This window comes from Gossypium arboreum, chromosome 5 (assembly GCF_025698485.1).
Source record: "Gossypium arboreum isolate Shixiya-1 chromosome 5, ASM2569848v2, whole genome shotgun sequence".
Lineage (NCBI taxonomy): Eukaryota > Viridiplantae > Streptophyta > Magnoliopsida > Malvales > Malvaceae > Gossypium > Gossypium arboreum.
In genome coordinates, this window is record NC_069074.1 from 26,209,640 (window position 1) to 26,226,081 (window position 16,442).

The window sequence follows — 16,442 nt, forward strand, 5'->3', positions numbered from 1 at the left end:
TCAGTTTGGCTGGAACTTGATCCGCCTTTATTTGTTGCCCACAAATGAGAAAAAGGAAAAACACTAGTAGTAGTATATGCTCCGACTCTTTATCCTTGTCAAGTAATTGTGTGGTCAATGCACATTTGGATATACAATATGAGAACATAAAGTTCTAAAGACCTAAATACATGAAAAAACTTCAATTTTTTTTATATACCCGTGTTTGACACACTTGAATCCGAATAACACATGTAAGTGATTCACATTTTTTTGGTATAAAAAGGAACCACAACCCTAGAATAGGAAAATAGGTTGCAAATACTAAGATTCGTGTACGAATCAACTGGACTAATACTCGCATCCCACATATTTAACCAACACAGATCCACTCTAAATATATTACCAGACTCACTAGGAAAATGAATGATCAGAACAAGGATTTGACTAACAGGGAACTGGAATCCAAACTCCAATTAATGTTTATAAGAAAAAAAGATTATTCATCCTTTACATTAACTAATATGCATTTGATTAGAACATAAAGGAGGCTTAGATAGTTCAACTAAGGTAGTTTTTGGGAGGGGATATGATATTGGAGCATACAGCCTATAAATCGTAGCTAAGAAAGCTGGAGCTCTGGGTGATACATCCGGAATAGGTTTTTTCTCTTGAAGAGGTAATCTCATGCAAAAGTACTCTAACCAAAGGAATAGGAGGAGAAAACCTAGTATACAGACTTAAGGCAACTATGATATCTGTACATATAGCACAACTTTGAAGGAACTTAATAATCAAGATCTAGCTGAAACAGTGGCCATATTTGCATAGACAATAATGCTTGGCAATTAGCACAGAGCCATCACCATTTGAGAAAGAAACTATATTGCTTCGTGTAGGAATAGCAATTTCGGAATCGGAGTAATTTGCTTCATTATCAAACGGAAACTATATTGCTTCGTGTATGAATAGCAATTTCGGAATCGGAGTAATTTGCTTCATTATCAAACGGAAACTATATTGCTTTGTGTAGGAATAGCAGTTCCAGAATCTGAATCATTTGCTTCACTATCTCTCTACATCATACAAAAATGCAAAGCCCAGATTAGGTTACTGAAAGAATAAGGGGACAAATTAGAACATTTGGTCAAGAAGCCCAATAATAAGTTAATACATTAAGAAACTTACATGCTCGACTGGAGGCACGGAATGATCTCGTGTTTTCTTGGGAATATCCCTCAAAGTACCCTGCATGAAAGTTCATTTGTTAGAGACTCAAAACATGTAGCCATGCTGAATGTTCAACAAGGGGAAAACATCGGTACACTTAAAAAAATGCCCAAAAGAAACAGGACAAAACTTTAAAGGTAAGAAACAATGGGGAGGGTTTAGTGGAGGGAAATGTATTTCCTCCCTCAACCACAATGGCAGACCTTCTCAATCCACGTTTGTGAATCAGCAATATAGTTTACCCCACCCCAGATAATGAGCAGAGTTTTTATCCATGTTCAATACCCAAAAATCGGACAATAGAAAAATCCTTTCCTGATGGAGAATTTTTTCAGTGCTAATGTGGAGCACAGAGAGAAAGAGGGAGGGGTGTCAGGAAAAAGAAGACAGGTAAACATCAAAGACGAAAAAATCTCAGAAACTCATGATATTGCTAAAATCACAATCTTCTATGCATACAAAAGAGACAAATATTACATACTATATATAACTGCATAATGTGCAATGTGTTCTGTGCAGTGTTTTTGTATGTAGAACAAAATTCAGAGGCAGAGGGGGAGAGAGAGAAAGGGCAGAACGTGCAACAGGTATCAAAGGCTAATGTCAACAGGAAACACAAAGTAAATGAACTAAACTAAAAAAGTTAAGAGACTGCACGTTGGATGCAAGAGGTATCTTGAGAGTTAGAAAATCAAGGAAGGTTGCAGGAGACTTATTGGAGTCAACATCTTAGGTTAAACAGTATATCTAGGTAGAAAGCAGGGAATAGTAATCAGGATATATAATTCCAGGATGAAATTAAATTCGGAGCAGAAAAGTAAAAAATAACTCCTTGACAGTGAACTGATAGTGATAAAATTACCCAATCTATGAACAGAACTATGATGGCAAATGTAGCAACAGAATCATGGCAACTGAAAATGAAAAACATGGACAAAGTGAAGGACTGAACTATCAATCACAGCAGAGATACCAACCTTATTTGCCCAAAAAAGTCCACAAGCATTGCACAAAGACCTTGGACCAGATGGACCACGTCGCATCATTGGGGTTGAATTTGAGCTAATGCCACAGTGAGTACATCTGGAAGAGTGAGAAATGGAATTATATTATAACTTAATTGAGAATTCACCAGGAAATCTTATAATGATGTAAGTAAATGAAATACCTTACAAACGAGAAAAATGAGAAATATAGTGTAGTTCAGGGAATACAATAATAAACAACACTCCGGAAGCTGGTATAAAACTCACGAATTATCTGGTAGGTTATCATTATCCTGAGTACTGCAGCTGTCAGTTCTATCAGACTTCTTGGAAGATGTAAATTGACCTTTATTACGCTGCATCCTGATACACTCATACATATCAGAAACATGAACTTGGCACTTGTGGAACAAATAAAAATTTGTCATAAGGCTGGACAGTCCCTAATGAGTTTTTCTATATTCCTTTTCAGTTAAACAAAGCATCCTAAGATACTAAGACGTCAGTTTATATGAAGTGTTGTATATATAGTTCTAAATTATGATGTTACTTAATCAAAAAGAAAATGCTGTTAATCATTACTAGATATAGAACCCTCTCCCATTTGTCCATGTGGTTCTACAGTTGCATTTGCACCTAGAGCAGCCAATTAAACTTTGAAGGAAAATAGTACTCCCCGCTATTGTTAGAATTCTTTAACTTCTTTACCCTTTTAATAGACCCTTATTCAACTTCAATCATTTCTTCTATAAAAGGAGTGTGTCTAACTGAAAACAATTAACGAGACAGAATCTGTTAAACTTGCCTGATGAGAACAACTTAAACTTTTTGTTTCCAGTTAGAACAAAATCCCCTAAGTCACCAATATTAAACCGATAATGAATTGATTATTAACTTGGTACTAGAAACCCTCACATTTCTTGAGACACCAGATGCAGATAAGGTTGCTTTAGTGAAATAAGGTGCAATATGTATATCAGTGTATTTATGGATGTGCTGTGTATAGATATAAAATAAGTTTAAGACATATAATGATGAAAATAAAATCTAAACACTGGTCCAGTTATATAGAAAACATGCAAAATTTTTGTTAGATATTGTCGGCTAATATCCATGATTTTCTTAGGGTCCCACGTTTGTAACTGAATATTCAAATTTTGAGAAGTAGAGAGTCAGTTATTATTTCCTTTCTTACTAGTAAAGGTTTATTTACTGAAAAAAGTTCAAAATGAAATATAGAGAATAGAACTTCAATGCAGGCAGTTTTTATGGTGTTATGTCTAGGCACACCAGGCGAGTGACTGATCAAATGTGCCTAGCCTGAGTGGGGCCTGAGGTGCATTTGCTCTATGATTCTAAAGTGCAGTCTGATCTAAGAAATATTTCCTTTTAAAACCTGATATATTAATTTAACAGCACTGTTTTTACTCCCTAGATTCTTAAAGATTTGCTAACAATTTTACTTTAAAGACCAGAGGACATTGCAATATCTCATTAACTAGATTCCTCAATAGAGAAGACAAATTTAATATAAGCTTCTCTATCCAGTACCATATGAGTATGCAACAATGATTATTGATCACCCTTTAGAATTAACAGGTACTCTACTTTTATTGTCTCCCCAAGCTATGCCCTTTACAAAGATCCTTGGATTATAACACTAAAATATATAGCATACAGAAAAAAAATTGTGATGTATGCACTGATCAGATTCAATAGCACATGAAAAGGAGCAACATAACTTTTATAAATACAAAAGTTGTAATAAAATTATTTACTTTTGGCTATACCTTACAATCAACATATCTCTCGTAGATTAACCATACTCTCCTCAAAGTCTTAAAGCTCAGTAATTTCTCAAACCTCTAAAGGGCCAGTGTTACTATAACAATTTCTAGGATAAGTTGTTAGCATCAATTGCAAGATCAATAAAAAGGATCTTTCTAGTTCAAAATTGGACAAAAACTTTTACAAGCACAGCCAGGTAAACTAACTGCATTTCAGGGAAGGAAAATGCACACCTAAGAGCAACCTCCTGGCGAACACCATATCTGACTTTCTTATCAAAGCATCGCTCTTTTCTCTTCTGACGAAACCTATCTAAAGAAGCTGCCCTATGCGGTTGATTAGATCTCGGAAAGTCTACACCACTCTAAGCATGAAAAAGGGTAACTTTAAAATAAAAAAGAACAAAAGAAACGTAAAATAATTCCTAAATTCAACAAATTTAAGAGAATTACCCTTAGGTTCTGGGATGACATTTCAACGCCATGGGGACCTGAAGTCAGTTCACATCCACCCAACAGTAATAACACCGCATGGAACTGAAAAAAAAAAAAAAGGATTCAAAATGAAAATCTTTACAATGTATATTTCATTGGGGAAAATACAGAAAAACATGAATGATGAAAAGTATGATTTGAAGTCCCGTATTGTTTTAATAACTCAAAATAAGTGGAAATGAAGTCATGTCTCTCTTCAATTTAAGTCGTCAATGTTGGTTGTTCAGAAACCAAACAATTCAACAAAACCTAATTGGCTTAACTGAAAAAAAAAAAACTTAAAAGGGAAAACGATACCTTATTAGGAGTAATAGCATCGAAAACATAGACCTGGCCGCGAAACGAGAGGGTGAGTTGGCTGGCGTCGTCAACTCGCTGAACGATAGCCAAGTCAGCAGCGGAAGCAGCTTCGGCAGTGGCGTAGATGGGATCGGTGTGGACGCCCTCAACTCCGAAGCCGTTGTCAAGAGGGTGAGCGTCGTAACTAACATTTTGGTGGTTATCGACGGATGCGGAGGCTGAAACATCGTCACGGACGTCCACGCCGGAGCTGGTGACCGGGGCGGGGACATTCATGGGCTGGGACTGTCCGTACATCGATGAAAATTGGATGCTGAAGTATTACAAGGAACAAAAGGGGGGAAATGTGAAGCGGAAAACCCTAATTAATTAATTAATCAATCAATCAAAGAGAAGTAAATTAGTGGATAATTTAAAAAAAAAATGATTTCTTTTTGGGAGAGTTTAAAGTGGGAGGGAATAGAAGGAATTTCAAAACGGTACATTAAACAATGAATATTTATCACCTGTCACCGTAATTAAAACTAATTACTGAAATAGCAAAACTATAATCCCATTTAGACCCTAATCAAGATATATATATATAAATATATCAGGATTTGAATTTGAATAAATCTTGAGTTGGTTTCATCATCTCTGAATTTTCAATATTTAATATTTTAAATATGTTTAATAATTTTTTAATATAAATTTTATAATAAAAATTTTAAATAAAATAAATAAGTATGTAGCTACTTATTATTTAATATAAAAATATTAAGTTAATTCTATTTTATTAAAATTTAAATAAACTATTTTTTTAAAATGATATATTCAAATTAACGTATTTATCTTTCTTTTAAAATTATCTAAAATAATATAAAATTTTATAACAATAATATTAAAATTAAAATATAATTTATTCTTTTTAAAATCAATATTTACTTTTATCAAACAAAGTAAATATATTTCATGATTCTATTTATTACTTTTTCAGCACTTAAATTTTTAGTTTATCAAACATACTCTAAATTCTTATTTAACTCTTGAACAAATTTACAAAGTTCACACAAAATCAATAATCAACATTGTAACGATCCGATTTTAGCTAGTGTCAATAAATGTAGTTTCGCAATTAAATTCTATAAATTGAATTAGTGAAATTATTAATAGAAGGATTTATATATCTAGCGCAATATTAAATTATTGAATTGTCTAGTTATTAAATCAAAAAATTATTAATTATAATATAGGGATTAAATTGTAAAAGTATAATCGCTATTGAGTTTTAATTTAGAAAATACAAGAAGACATATATAACAATTCAACCGCCTCTCATCATTGTCGAGTTTCTAAGTCAAGACCCTCTCCAAATTCTTTTCTTTCTTTTTTTTTTAACCTTGAATTCGATTTTTTTAAACCCTACCATAGATTTGTTGAGGGAAGAATAATCATATTACTCTAGTGACAATAGATATGGTCATTTTATTATATTATTAATTAAAGGGTAAACTACAAGTTTAATTATTTATGTATAGTTAAAATTACATTTTAATCACCAAACATTAAAATTTTATTATACTATCACTAATGTTATTGAATTGTTAGGTTATAATTACTAAATTGTTAATTACTGTAAACGATGTAACAACAAGCTCGCATGGGCACTAACATTATTCCTCTTTTCTTTTTCTTTTCCTTTCCTTCCTTTTTGTGCCAACTTTTTTTTCTTCTTTTTCTTTCACTCTCCATGAAAGCGTCAATTAGAGGGTGCATCCTCCCAAATCAGAACTCATCCATTATGTTTACCTTCTTTTTCCACTGCTATAAACTTTTGGCAGTAAAAAATTTTAATATTATGTAAGGCATTTGAATGTGTCTAAGTTTAATGATTATTTATGTTGAGGAGTTCGATTTTTTTAAGATAAAATTTTAAAGTATCATCTACTGAATAATCGATACTTTAAAAACTTTTCTTAAAAAAATCAACCTACATTCAACATAGTCTGAAGTTTTATAACTTGTAGATGTAGTGTATAGGTCAGAAGACTATTGTTAGCTTTTAGAAACAAATTTAAATTTTGCTTCAAATGATATTATGACATCCGAAATATACTTAGATTTGCTACTCCTACCTCCCTCGCAGCACCCTGGTTATTAAGTTTCGATTTGGATGAGAGATGTGACTAATTTCGGTGAGATTAAAAAAAATTATAATAATAAGATTGATTATTGAAGCGGTAAAATATGTGTTTAGATGTGAATGTAACGGTGATAATAAGATTAAAATGAAATGTTCATTAAGGATATTAATCTAAACAAATGTTGTCAAATTATTTTTATATTTTTAATAATATTTAAGATTTTAATATATTTTATTTTATAAATTTATTTAATTATTTTAATTAATTAACTAATTATATAATATAAAATCTCTTTATATTATTAAATAACTTAAAATTCTTTAAAATTTTAAAAGATAATGATATTAAAATCTTAAGCATATTTAATTCAAAATATTTTAAGATAACATAAATAAATAAAATAAAATAATTAAAAGTTAGCAATGAAGAGAGAGAGAGAGTTGAAGGAAGGTTTAACGCATTGTTAATTCATGAATAAATTTGATGGTTAAAACATAATTTTATTTTAAATTATGTTTTAGTCATTAGATTTTAAAAATTTATATTCAACTTGTAAGTATATTGTTAATCGCAATTAATAGCTCATGATCTTAACTTAATAAATTGATAACGTTAGTGATCATTAATAATTTTTTTATATTTGATAATTAAAACATAATTTAAACTATATATAATTGATTAAGTTTGTAATTTACCTAGATTTTTAAACGGATATATTATTAAACTAAAGATAGTTATGGGCCCAGTTGGATCTTATTTAAGTTGAGTGTGATATCAATATCATACATAGTTACCAAGTCTAGCTCTACTCAAAATATGAGTCTTAAATTTTGCCCTATCTCGCACCATATTTATAAATGATTAATCTAAATTTATTTGAGCATGTTCGTATTATTTTTAAATAATATTCATTAATTTTGTATCTTTTCCTTTTATTAAAATTTTAAATATAAACAACTTAGCATGTGTGTTTTAAGAGTTTAAATTATATTACTATGATCTTAAAAAAACTTTTTAGACGTTCAATAAAAATGTGCCACGTGTTTAAAAATTATAATTGATATTATACACCTGATAATTTTTTCTAAATAATACTTTAACTGTAAATGGAGTTTGACTAATTAATAAAATTAAGATAAAAATTAAATAAAATTAACAAATACTAATGGTAACCTACGGTTTATGGTTTTTTATCAACTATATATAGTGGGTTAAAATTTAAAATTTAAAATTATGATTTTAAAGAAAGGGTTAGATTAGAATTAGAGTCTAAATATGCATATGATTTTAAGATTTAAGATTTTAGAGTTTAAAGTTTCATCTAAAAATAAATTAATTTTAGAGTTAAAATAGTAATAAAAGTTAATTTGATGATTTTTAATGTATTATATTATTCATGCACTTTAAAATATATGATATGGTACGTTATTATTCAGGATATTAACATGTATATTTTAAAGACAATGATTAATTTGACCTCCAACTTTACCAAAAAAAAAATTTAGCCATCCATTTAAATTTTCGTCTTTTTTAGCCCTTGAACTTACATTGTTTGTCAAATCACCCTAAAATAAATAGAAAAATTAACGGCTCTTAACTTTACTGACGTGGCATACACGTTGATTGTCTGTAGATGCCACATCAATAGTTAATTAATTTTTAATATTTAAAATTTAAAAAATTATTAACATTATTAAAAAATATAAAAATTTTAAAATTTAAAGTTAATTAATTGCTGAATTAGATGAAAGGCTAAAATATTTATTTTTCAAAAGTTAGAAGGTGAAATAAGTTGTTTATTTTAAATGGATGTAGTTTTCATAATCTAATAGTATTATGGTAAACTATATAAATGGTCACTCAACAATGCTCATATTTCTGTTTTGGTCATCTAACTCTAAAAAAAATTAATTTAGGTATTAACGCTTGAATTCGTTCTTATTTTGGTCACCCGTTGTTAAATTGATAATGAAAAGCCTTTTTTACCTGATAATAACACATTTAGTCCTTAATACTTACATATTCTATCAATTTGATCCTAATTCTAAAAATTCAATTTAACACTTCACATTTATAGATTCCATCAATTTGATCCTCAAACTTCCTACCTAAAACTTTCAGCTTTTATAATAGAAGCATTACACATCTATAGATTTGTAAAACCAAAAAAGAAAAAAAAACTCCAATAAAACAAATGGTTAGAGGCTTTGTATTGGTATCAAAGTAACCCAATATTACTTTTTTTTCTAATTTGCAATACTCAAATTTAAAATTTAAAATTTAAAATATTAATTTTTATCAATTAATCCAATAAGCATATAATTTGTAAGCAATATAAGTGACATCCCAAGAAAACAAAGACACCCTTTTTTACTTAGGTTTGAAAAATTATAAAATAGTTATTTAGTCTAAAAGGGTCCACACTTAGAATTTGTAAATATAAAGAGTTAAATTTATTAAATTATTTAGAAATAAGATTAAATTGATAGAATATATAAATATCGAATACTAAATGTGTTATTGTACCATATAGAAAAAGACTTTCCTCACCAATTTAATTTCTGTCAGTGACTAAAATAGGAACGAACTTAAAAGTTAATGTCTAAATTAAAATTTTTTAAAGAAAAAAGAAAGGAGGGCAACCATTTGTATAGTTTCCTCTAATTTCATTTAAACCCCTCTCAAACTGAGGACCAGGTTTCAAGGTTGGACGAACTGTGAGTAAAAGCTCTTAAACAGTTTTAGCCTAGACTTACTGAGAACAATCTCACGACAGTCATAACGGCTCCTTGTAAAACCCCATCAATTCAAGGTTCAGAACCATCATAGCCATCCCCTGCTAATTCTCCCCTGTTTCTTTTGTTTATGTTTAAAGTCTTGAAGATATGGACCGATCTTCTTTTACAAGCCTCTATAATTCTCGCTACATTATTCATGTTCCTCGCCGTGCACGATATCTCCAGAAAGATCTTCGCCAAAATCCACTACCGGAATCGCGCTGACTTCCTAGCTAAGCGCCACTTCGTCGTCGGTACTCAGCTCCTCGCTCAAGCTCGATCGTCGGCCAACTCTTTAGCAAAACAAGCCGAATCCGAAGCTGACAAAGCCGTTTCTCTTGACCCAAAAGACGCCGCTCCTTACACCCACAAAGCCTTCGCCGTTGGTCTCCAGGGATTCAAGACCTCCGCTCTCCATTCCCTCAACGTCGCCCTTTCCCCTCTCACTGCCAAGTCGTTGACTGGTAAAGAATGAGGCGACGCGCTGTTTAAACGAGCCGAGTTGAAGATGGCCTTGAACCGACGCGGCAACCGAGTCAACTCAATAATCGACGATTTGACTGAGGCTGTAGAGTTGAGTTCGGATAACGTGAAGGTGTTTTGTTTGTTAGGGAAGTGTTATGAAATGAAGAAGATGAAATCAGAAGCTAAAGCGGCTTTCGAGGAGGCACTTAAAACAGAGCCTAGCTCTTACGTCGCACGCGCTGCCCTTCACCGGTTGCGCAGGTAGGTGGGGCCCCTTTCTTCCAGCATCTTGATTTTGACATCATCGCGGTTTCAGCATTTTATTCATTTTGTAGCTTAATTGTTACTAATATTATATGAAGAAAGAAATGAAATCGAACTCTGTTGTGTCTTTCCATGTTTTAGACAATGCAACCATTTTTCAGTTCTTAATTCTTGTCTGAGGTTTCCCTCTGCAATTCCTGTTATAAAAAACCAAAAGCTGAAATTTGATTTGACGATTTTCACAAATTAAAAATAAAATATATACTAAAAATTTATGTATTGAATGCAATTTGAATACATATTGAATATATGTAATTACCAAAACAAAAAATAAAATAAAATAAAGGTTTACATCTATCATTATGAACAACTAACTCTCTTTAGAACTGATTTATCCTATTGCTTACTTTTATCCCAAGCCAGAGTTACCTAAGATGTTTCTTCTTGTTAGGCACTTTGTGCTTCCGGTTTAGTTTAGCAAACCATGACGGTAGAGGGCTCTGTTCGCAGCCAATTTGCCTAAATCACGGACATTTCAAGCGTCTTTGGAGAGCTTGAATCCGACTTGCTCGTCGCGAGGGATGAACATTAGTGTTCCATTTTCTGCTGAAACATTCAGAGGAAATTGACGATGGATCTGCTGGTGCATACTTGCCTGCTCGAAGGAAAAGAAAAACTCAGTCAGAACTCGAAAGCAGTGGATATTTAAACTTATTGCAGGTGCGCAGAAATGTGGTGCCAGACTTGACTTGAGAACTTTGATTTGCATTGATCTTAAGTCCATGAATGGAGAACGACAGAATCAACAGACAATAATCATAGAAACATTTCTTAGTTCTACATTAGAATTATGATACAAGATCAAAGGAATTCTAAACCATTATGAATAATTAAACTCTAAATGCAAAAAAAGAGTTTTAACCTGTTAGAAAAAGAAACGAGAAATCTTCCCAACAGTGTCTTGAGAAAATTACAGTCTATCATGAAGGATCAGTAGGATCTGTAAGGTAACTATATTGTCTCTGCAATGTCGGATGCCCGCAGGCGAACATTGATGGCCCCTTTTGCTGCCATTTGTTCTTTAACTTAATTCCGAATAAGAAAGACCGAAGAGGGATTCTAGATCGAGATCTTGACACGGATTGTTGATTTTTCGATGTTGCAGCTTCGATTTCCTTGTCTAACTCGACCATCAAATTCTCAACTTCCTCCTTGAGTTGTTTTACACAGTCGAAGCCTGCATTTAATTCGTTGGAAACCTTATTGTTTTCTTGTTTCATGTTTATAATCTCACCTTGAAACTTTGCAGCCTGGTATCCATTGAACTGAGGCTCTCCTTCATGGCCACTTACATTGCTGATCCTTTCTATCTCTTCTTGGATTTTGCACAAGGAAGAATATCGACATTGCACTTCGTCTTTCAACACCGCATTGTTTTCCAACCATAGTGTCAATTCAGTTTTGATTTCTCGGAAATGAGCGTAAATGGGGCGTGCCTCTGATCCGACAGGCTCTTCCTTTCCTGCTTCTTGCTTCTTTCTTTCTCTCATTTTTGATAACTCAGCTTTCAAGTCCTTAACTGAATTTTGATATTTCTGTATCTGATGAAAACATGTGCTGAACCTCAACCAAAAGGCCAGATTTTCCTCAAGCAACTCATCGATGTCAGACCGGATTTTATCTTCTACGGTTAAAATAGAACGAGATCGAGTTAAACTTCTTGGCTGCATAGCATCTCCTTTACTTTTCTCACCTGCCTTTTTAATGGATTCACCTTCTCCCTCACCTGGATTTTCAATGGATTCACCCTTCCCCTCACCTGCTTTTGCAGTGGATTTACGTTTCCCCTCACCTGGATTTTCAATGGATTCACCTTTCCCCTCACCTGCTGCTACAGGTGATGCCGGAATAGACCCTGTCAATGTAGATTCCGGGCTCATGATTGCATGGGATGCTTCATATTCTGACAAGTTCCCATTCTTATTTTCGTCGATAAAGCTCAAGTGTTGGCGTGAAGATTGAATCTCTTCATCTCTGGCTGCGAGAGCACTCTTCAGTTCCTTGATCTGAGATGCCAATTCGTAGAAACTGTCTCGGTTTTTCTGATCTACTTCTTTAAGCTTCTTTCTTACATCCTTATAATTATGAAGAACTGAAGAGTACTCATCGAGTAAAACCTTTTCCCTCTCATCCAATCCACTCAAGTACAGCTTCCTCCAGTTTGGTAGCTCTTCTTCTTCGGTCTCTACTTTTGGATTCTCTGTATCAGTGGTACAGCTTGCTGTTTTGGACAAAGATTTCTTCTCATCTTTGAATTCATTTATCACTTCTGAATCCTTTGTCGAATCAACATCAAACTTATTTCTTGATTCAGAGTTAACAGTGTCTATTCCTTCAGCTGAGAAGTCTTCATCCTTCTCTTCCATTTCACTCTCAGTGCCTAAGGCTGGACTATCCCTAGGAACCAACTCGATACAATATTCTTTGGTTTTCCTATTTGGTTTGGCATCCACCTTGGGCTTTCCTTCTTCGGACAGTTCGGCATTCTCGACCTCCTCATCCATCTTCACAGCATGTAAATTCACTGATAAATGATTGATATCACAACTTGCTGCAGTGAAATGAGCTTTGAGGCTGTTATTTTGTTCTATAATAGTTTTTAGAAGCTCTTTAACCCCACTCAGTTCCCCCTCCAACACACTAATCCTCTGTTCCATGCTGTCCGAGCCTTCAGCTAGCACTTCCTCATCTTCTTCGAGGCTCTTAACGTGTTCTTGAAGCTCATCGGCATCCGATTTCAATCTTTTTACCGAAGCATTCTCAGAAAAGACTGCAGTTTCCATGTTAACAACTCTTTGTACAAGGTCATCAATTTTATCTGCAAGCTGCGACATTGTAAGAGAGGAACTTGAGTCTAATTCAAGCTTCTCTTCTATCTCCTTTTGCAGTAATTCCATATACTCTCTCCCTTTTTCTGCACTGTTGAATTCGTAAACCATGTTATCAACATCCCTAGCTGAACTCGCCTTCTTTTGCTTCTGCTGATCTGTTTGTGGGGAATTAAACTTCTTCCTAAGAGCTTCAAACGCCTCATTCACTTTCTTAATCCTCTTGGATTCAACTCTTCCTTCTTCAGTTGATTGCTCATGTGTTTCTTGCAACTTAACCAAAGACTCTTGGCACGTTTTAAGAACTCGATTCGCCATCAAAATCCGAGCTTCATTATCATCGATGGCAGATCTAATATCGTACTCATCCTGCAAACTGTATATCCTCTTTTGCTTTTCGGTTATGTCGTTTTCAATCTCGCACAACTTTTTATACCCTTGCTCATACGAGTTCTTCACAAGCTCCCTTTCGGTTTGCATTTCTAGAATCTCCTTTTGAAGCTTGTTTATTTCTTCCAATGCCTCCTCTTTGCTCAACCCCGAATTCAGAGACGAAGCAGCTTGAGCTGAACTAAAAGCCTTCTTTAACTGTCCCTTTCGCAACAACAACATCGACTGGCTCCGGAAATCTGTCTTTGGCGAAGGAACTCTTGATCCCGGTTTCAACGACTTCGATTTATTGAGGCTTGAAGAAGTCAATACAAGGCAACTATTTTCGTCATCTTCATCATGAAGGGAATATGGAACTTGATCAGGGAACACAGTGGCAATGGTGCGGTTGGCACTTTGTAGATCCCTTGATAAGTAATCAAATCTCTCAGCTAATGCTCGATAAGCTCGATAAGTGTCTTCAACAATGGCTAAAAGCTCAGGTCTCTTTCTATAATACATATTTGCTCTTTGTGCAAAGGAATCTCCATCATCATCAATGATTTCAAGCATGTTAGAGACTTTCTCCTCCACATCTGCGATTAAAGTCAAAATTTCAACCATTACTTCAAAAAAAATACAATACAATTCAATCTGTTAGACACTGACTAGTAGCTTAGTAACTCTAACTCAGGTTTAAGTGTCCCCTACAACCATATGTCTAGCACGAATATGTTCTTTTTTATGTATTTAGTGGGTTACATGATCATACCCATGTTTGAATGAGTTGGATACAGAAAATACCTGATAAGCATTTTTTTTCTCAAAACAAATAGGATTCAGTTAGGTAACTTCTTGTTATGGTACTTTCCATTATCGACCCGTAACCTGAATATAACTCGAAATGACCCACGACCCGAGCTTGGACCCTACAAGGTGGATACGTTAAAGAGTTTGTAGGGAGAGCTCATGGGCAGGAGTCGCAAGCCAAGTTCGCATGTTCCTAGGTGTTTGCAGGCAAAAGACGCGAAATCAAGCAAGTTGACCGGCGAACACATGTTAAGTCTAGGTCAGTATACATGTCAACATGCATGGAATCTATTTAGGACATCATTTCGATGATCAGTAAGTGTATCTTATCAATACCTTATTCCCCACCATGAGGACGGACAGCGAAATACTCAACACTTCTAGTTTTATTTTTCCTTTTAAGATATTATCATAAAAAAATTTTAAATGCATGAAAAAGCTTATATTAAACTGGGACCATGGACAAAAATCAGGCCTGTGTTTGATAATTTCCATAATTCTAACAAAATGAAAGAAAATCCATCAACCATGCAACGGCAAAGATCTGTGAACCACGGGGCAGACAAAGACCAAGCTACAGATTACGAGATTCTACGATTGGCGTTTTATTTTTCTGAGAGTATCAGTATTCATCATGTATTAGATGAATTTCGTTAGGGAGTATAAAATGTGATAATTCACATCTTAATCGATCCAAGTAACCTAGATTAATGCCCACATCAAAGTTCAAACCCATTTTAAAAAAACAAAAATCAAATGATTAGCGTAGAAAACTTTATTACCATGAAGATTCTGTTCCAGCCATTTTGATTGCTTAGTTCTGATGTGGCTAGCCCACCACCATGAATACGCATTGCTCGCAACTTTCTGCAACATCATTTATATATTCTTTTGTTTCTCTCTTAATCTAAATCTCACCCCTTATCTGCAAATAAAAGAAAAAGGGATCCCATCGACAAAGGCAGTGAAGGCTCCGTTGATCGTCAATCAGTTAATCAAAATGTTGATAACTTAGAGATTAAGAAAAAAATTTGAACTCAAAAATGGAGTTAGAAATGGAGGAGAGGATAGCTCGCCCGGATTAAGTGTTGAATCCATTGATAAAAGCTTTAATATAGGAATCACCTAATTAAGGTTAACACGTGAAAATGCATTAATTATGTCTTTTGATTAATGGTTTTATCCTTATTAAAAACTAAAAATAATAGAAATTCTATCATATGTATATTTGTGATTTAGAGTATAGATATATGATTAAAATAACATACCATAATGCCAAATTAGTATCGAGTTAGTTTGTGACACCAACTTAATCAATAACATTATTAATACCAATATAACTATCACACGAGTGTGCATCTTTCTCACGTACTTAAAATATAAGATGTATTTGAATATAACATATAATAAATTGTGAAATATATGGATTGAATCTAATTAATAATAACATATGAAATATATACGATATTAAAATGATAAAATAGATTATATTATGAGTAAAATGAAATTTAAATATGTAAATATATTATATTAAAAATATTAAATATATTATAATTATTTATCATGGTGCTGTTATTAATTATGAGTTGGTGTCGAGTTGACCTATGATATCAAAATAATATAATTTTAACCCGTAAAGGGCTTTATAAATAGTGAAGATAGATATACAAATATATAATAAAAATATTTATTAAAATTTCATATAAAAATATAAATTACTTTACCTCAAATGATAAAAAAAATTTTACATATGGCCTCTAATTCAAATATCATTATGTACAACTTTATAAATAATATCAATTAAAATTTAAATTCAAAATGAATTTGAAAAGCAAAACGTCGAAATACATCTCAACCTAGATATTTATATGTCTAAGTACATTATGAGCGTAGTTTTTAAATTATAAAAATATTATTACTATCCTGTAATAACATGTCGAAAAAAGTAAAAATTTAAAAAATCAAGTTT

The 16,442-nt window shown here is 32.9% G+C and overlaps 2 protein-coding genes and 1 long non-coding RNA gene across 3 annotated transcripts; 1 reads left to right on the forward strand and 2 right to left on the reverse strand.

Annotated features, from left to right (window-relative positions):
• Nucleotides 1-421: 421 nt before the first annotated feature.
• On the reverse strand, nucleotides 422-5,242 carry LOC108450740 (GATA transcription factor 25-like). Its single transcript, XM_053027819.1, has 8 exons — nucleotides 4,775-5,242; nucleotides 4,436-4,519; nucleotides 4,217-4,347; nucleotides 2,463-2,558; nucleotides 2,187-2,292; nucleotides 1,168-1,227; nucleotides 1,010-1,055; nucleotides 422-878 (listed from the first exon to the last, which is right to left on the reverse strand). Exons 1-8 carry the CDS (start codon nucleotides 5,072-5,074, stop codon nucleotides 781-783), a joined length of 921 nt encoding a protein of 306 aa, XP_052883779.1. The 5' UTR covers nucleotides 5,075-5,242; the 3' UTR covers nucleotides 422-780.
• Nucleotides 5,243-9,539: 4,297 nt separating this feature from the next.
• Nucleotides 9,540-11,283, forward strand: LOC108452853 (uncharacterized). Its single transcript, XR_008282641.1, has 2 exons — nucleotides 9,540-10,403; nucleotides 10,858-11,283. It is a non-coding gene; the product is annotated as an uncharacterized LOC108452853 (long non-coding RNA).
• Nucleotides 10,643-15,594, reverse strand: LOC108452852 (protein NETWORKED 2A). The gene is made up of 3 exons (XM_017750627.2): nucleotides 15,256-15,594; nucleotides 11,329-14,259; nucleotides 10,643-11,061 (listed from the first exon to the last, which is right to left on the reverse strand). Exons 1-2 carry the CDS (start codon nucleotides 15,350-15,352, stop codon nucleotides 11,387-11,389), a joined length of 2,970 nt encoding a protein of 989 aa, XP_017606116.1. The 5' UTR covers nucleotides 15,353-15,594; the 3' UTR covers nucleotides 10,643-11,061; nucleotides 11,329-11,386.
• Nucleotides 15,595-16,442: the final 848 nt, after the last annotated feature.

What these genes read in the sequence shown, in the direction of transcription:
- LOC108450740 (XM_053027819.1), bottom strand. Translation starts at nt 5,074, where the DNA reads ATGTACGGACAGTCCCAGCCCATGAATGTCCCCGCCCCGGTCACCAGC. An exon ending in GATAACCTACCAGATAATTC is followed by an intron (nt 2,293 to 2,462) that starts GTGAGTTTTATA and finishes TCACTCTTCCAG; the next exon opens with ATGTACTCACTGTGGCATTA. An exon ending in TTCTGGAACTGCTATTCCTA is followed by an intron (nt 879 to 1,009) that starts CACAAAGCAATA and finishes AAATTGCTATTC; the next exon opens with CTACACGAAGCAATATAGTT.
- LOC108452852 (XM_017750627.2), bottom strand. Translation starts at nt 15,352, where the DNA reads ATGATGTTGCAGAAAGTTGCGAGCAATGCGTATTCATGGTGGTGGGCT. An exon ending in GCTGGAACAGAATCTTCATG is followed by an intron (nt 14,260 to 15,255) that starts GTAATAAAGTTT and finishes CTTTAATCGCAG; the next exon opens with ATGTGGAGGAGAAAGTCTCT.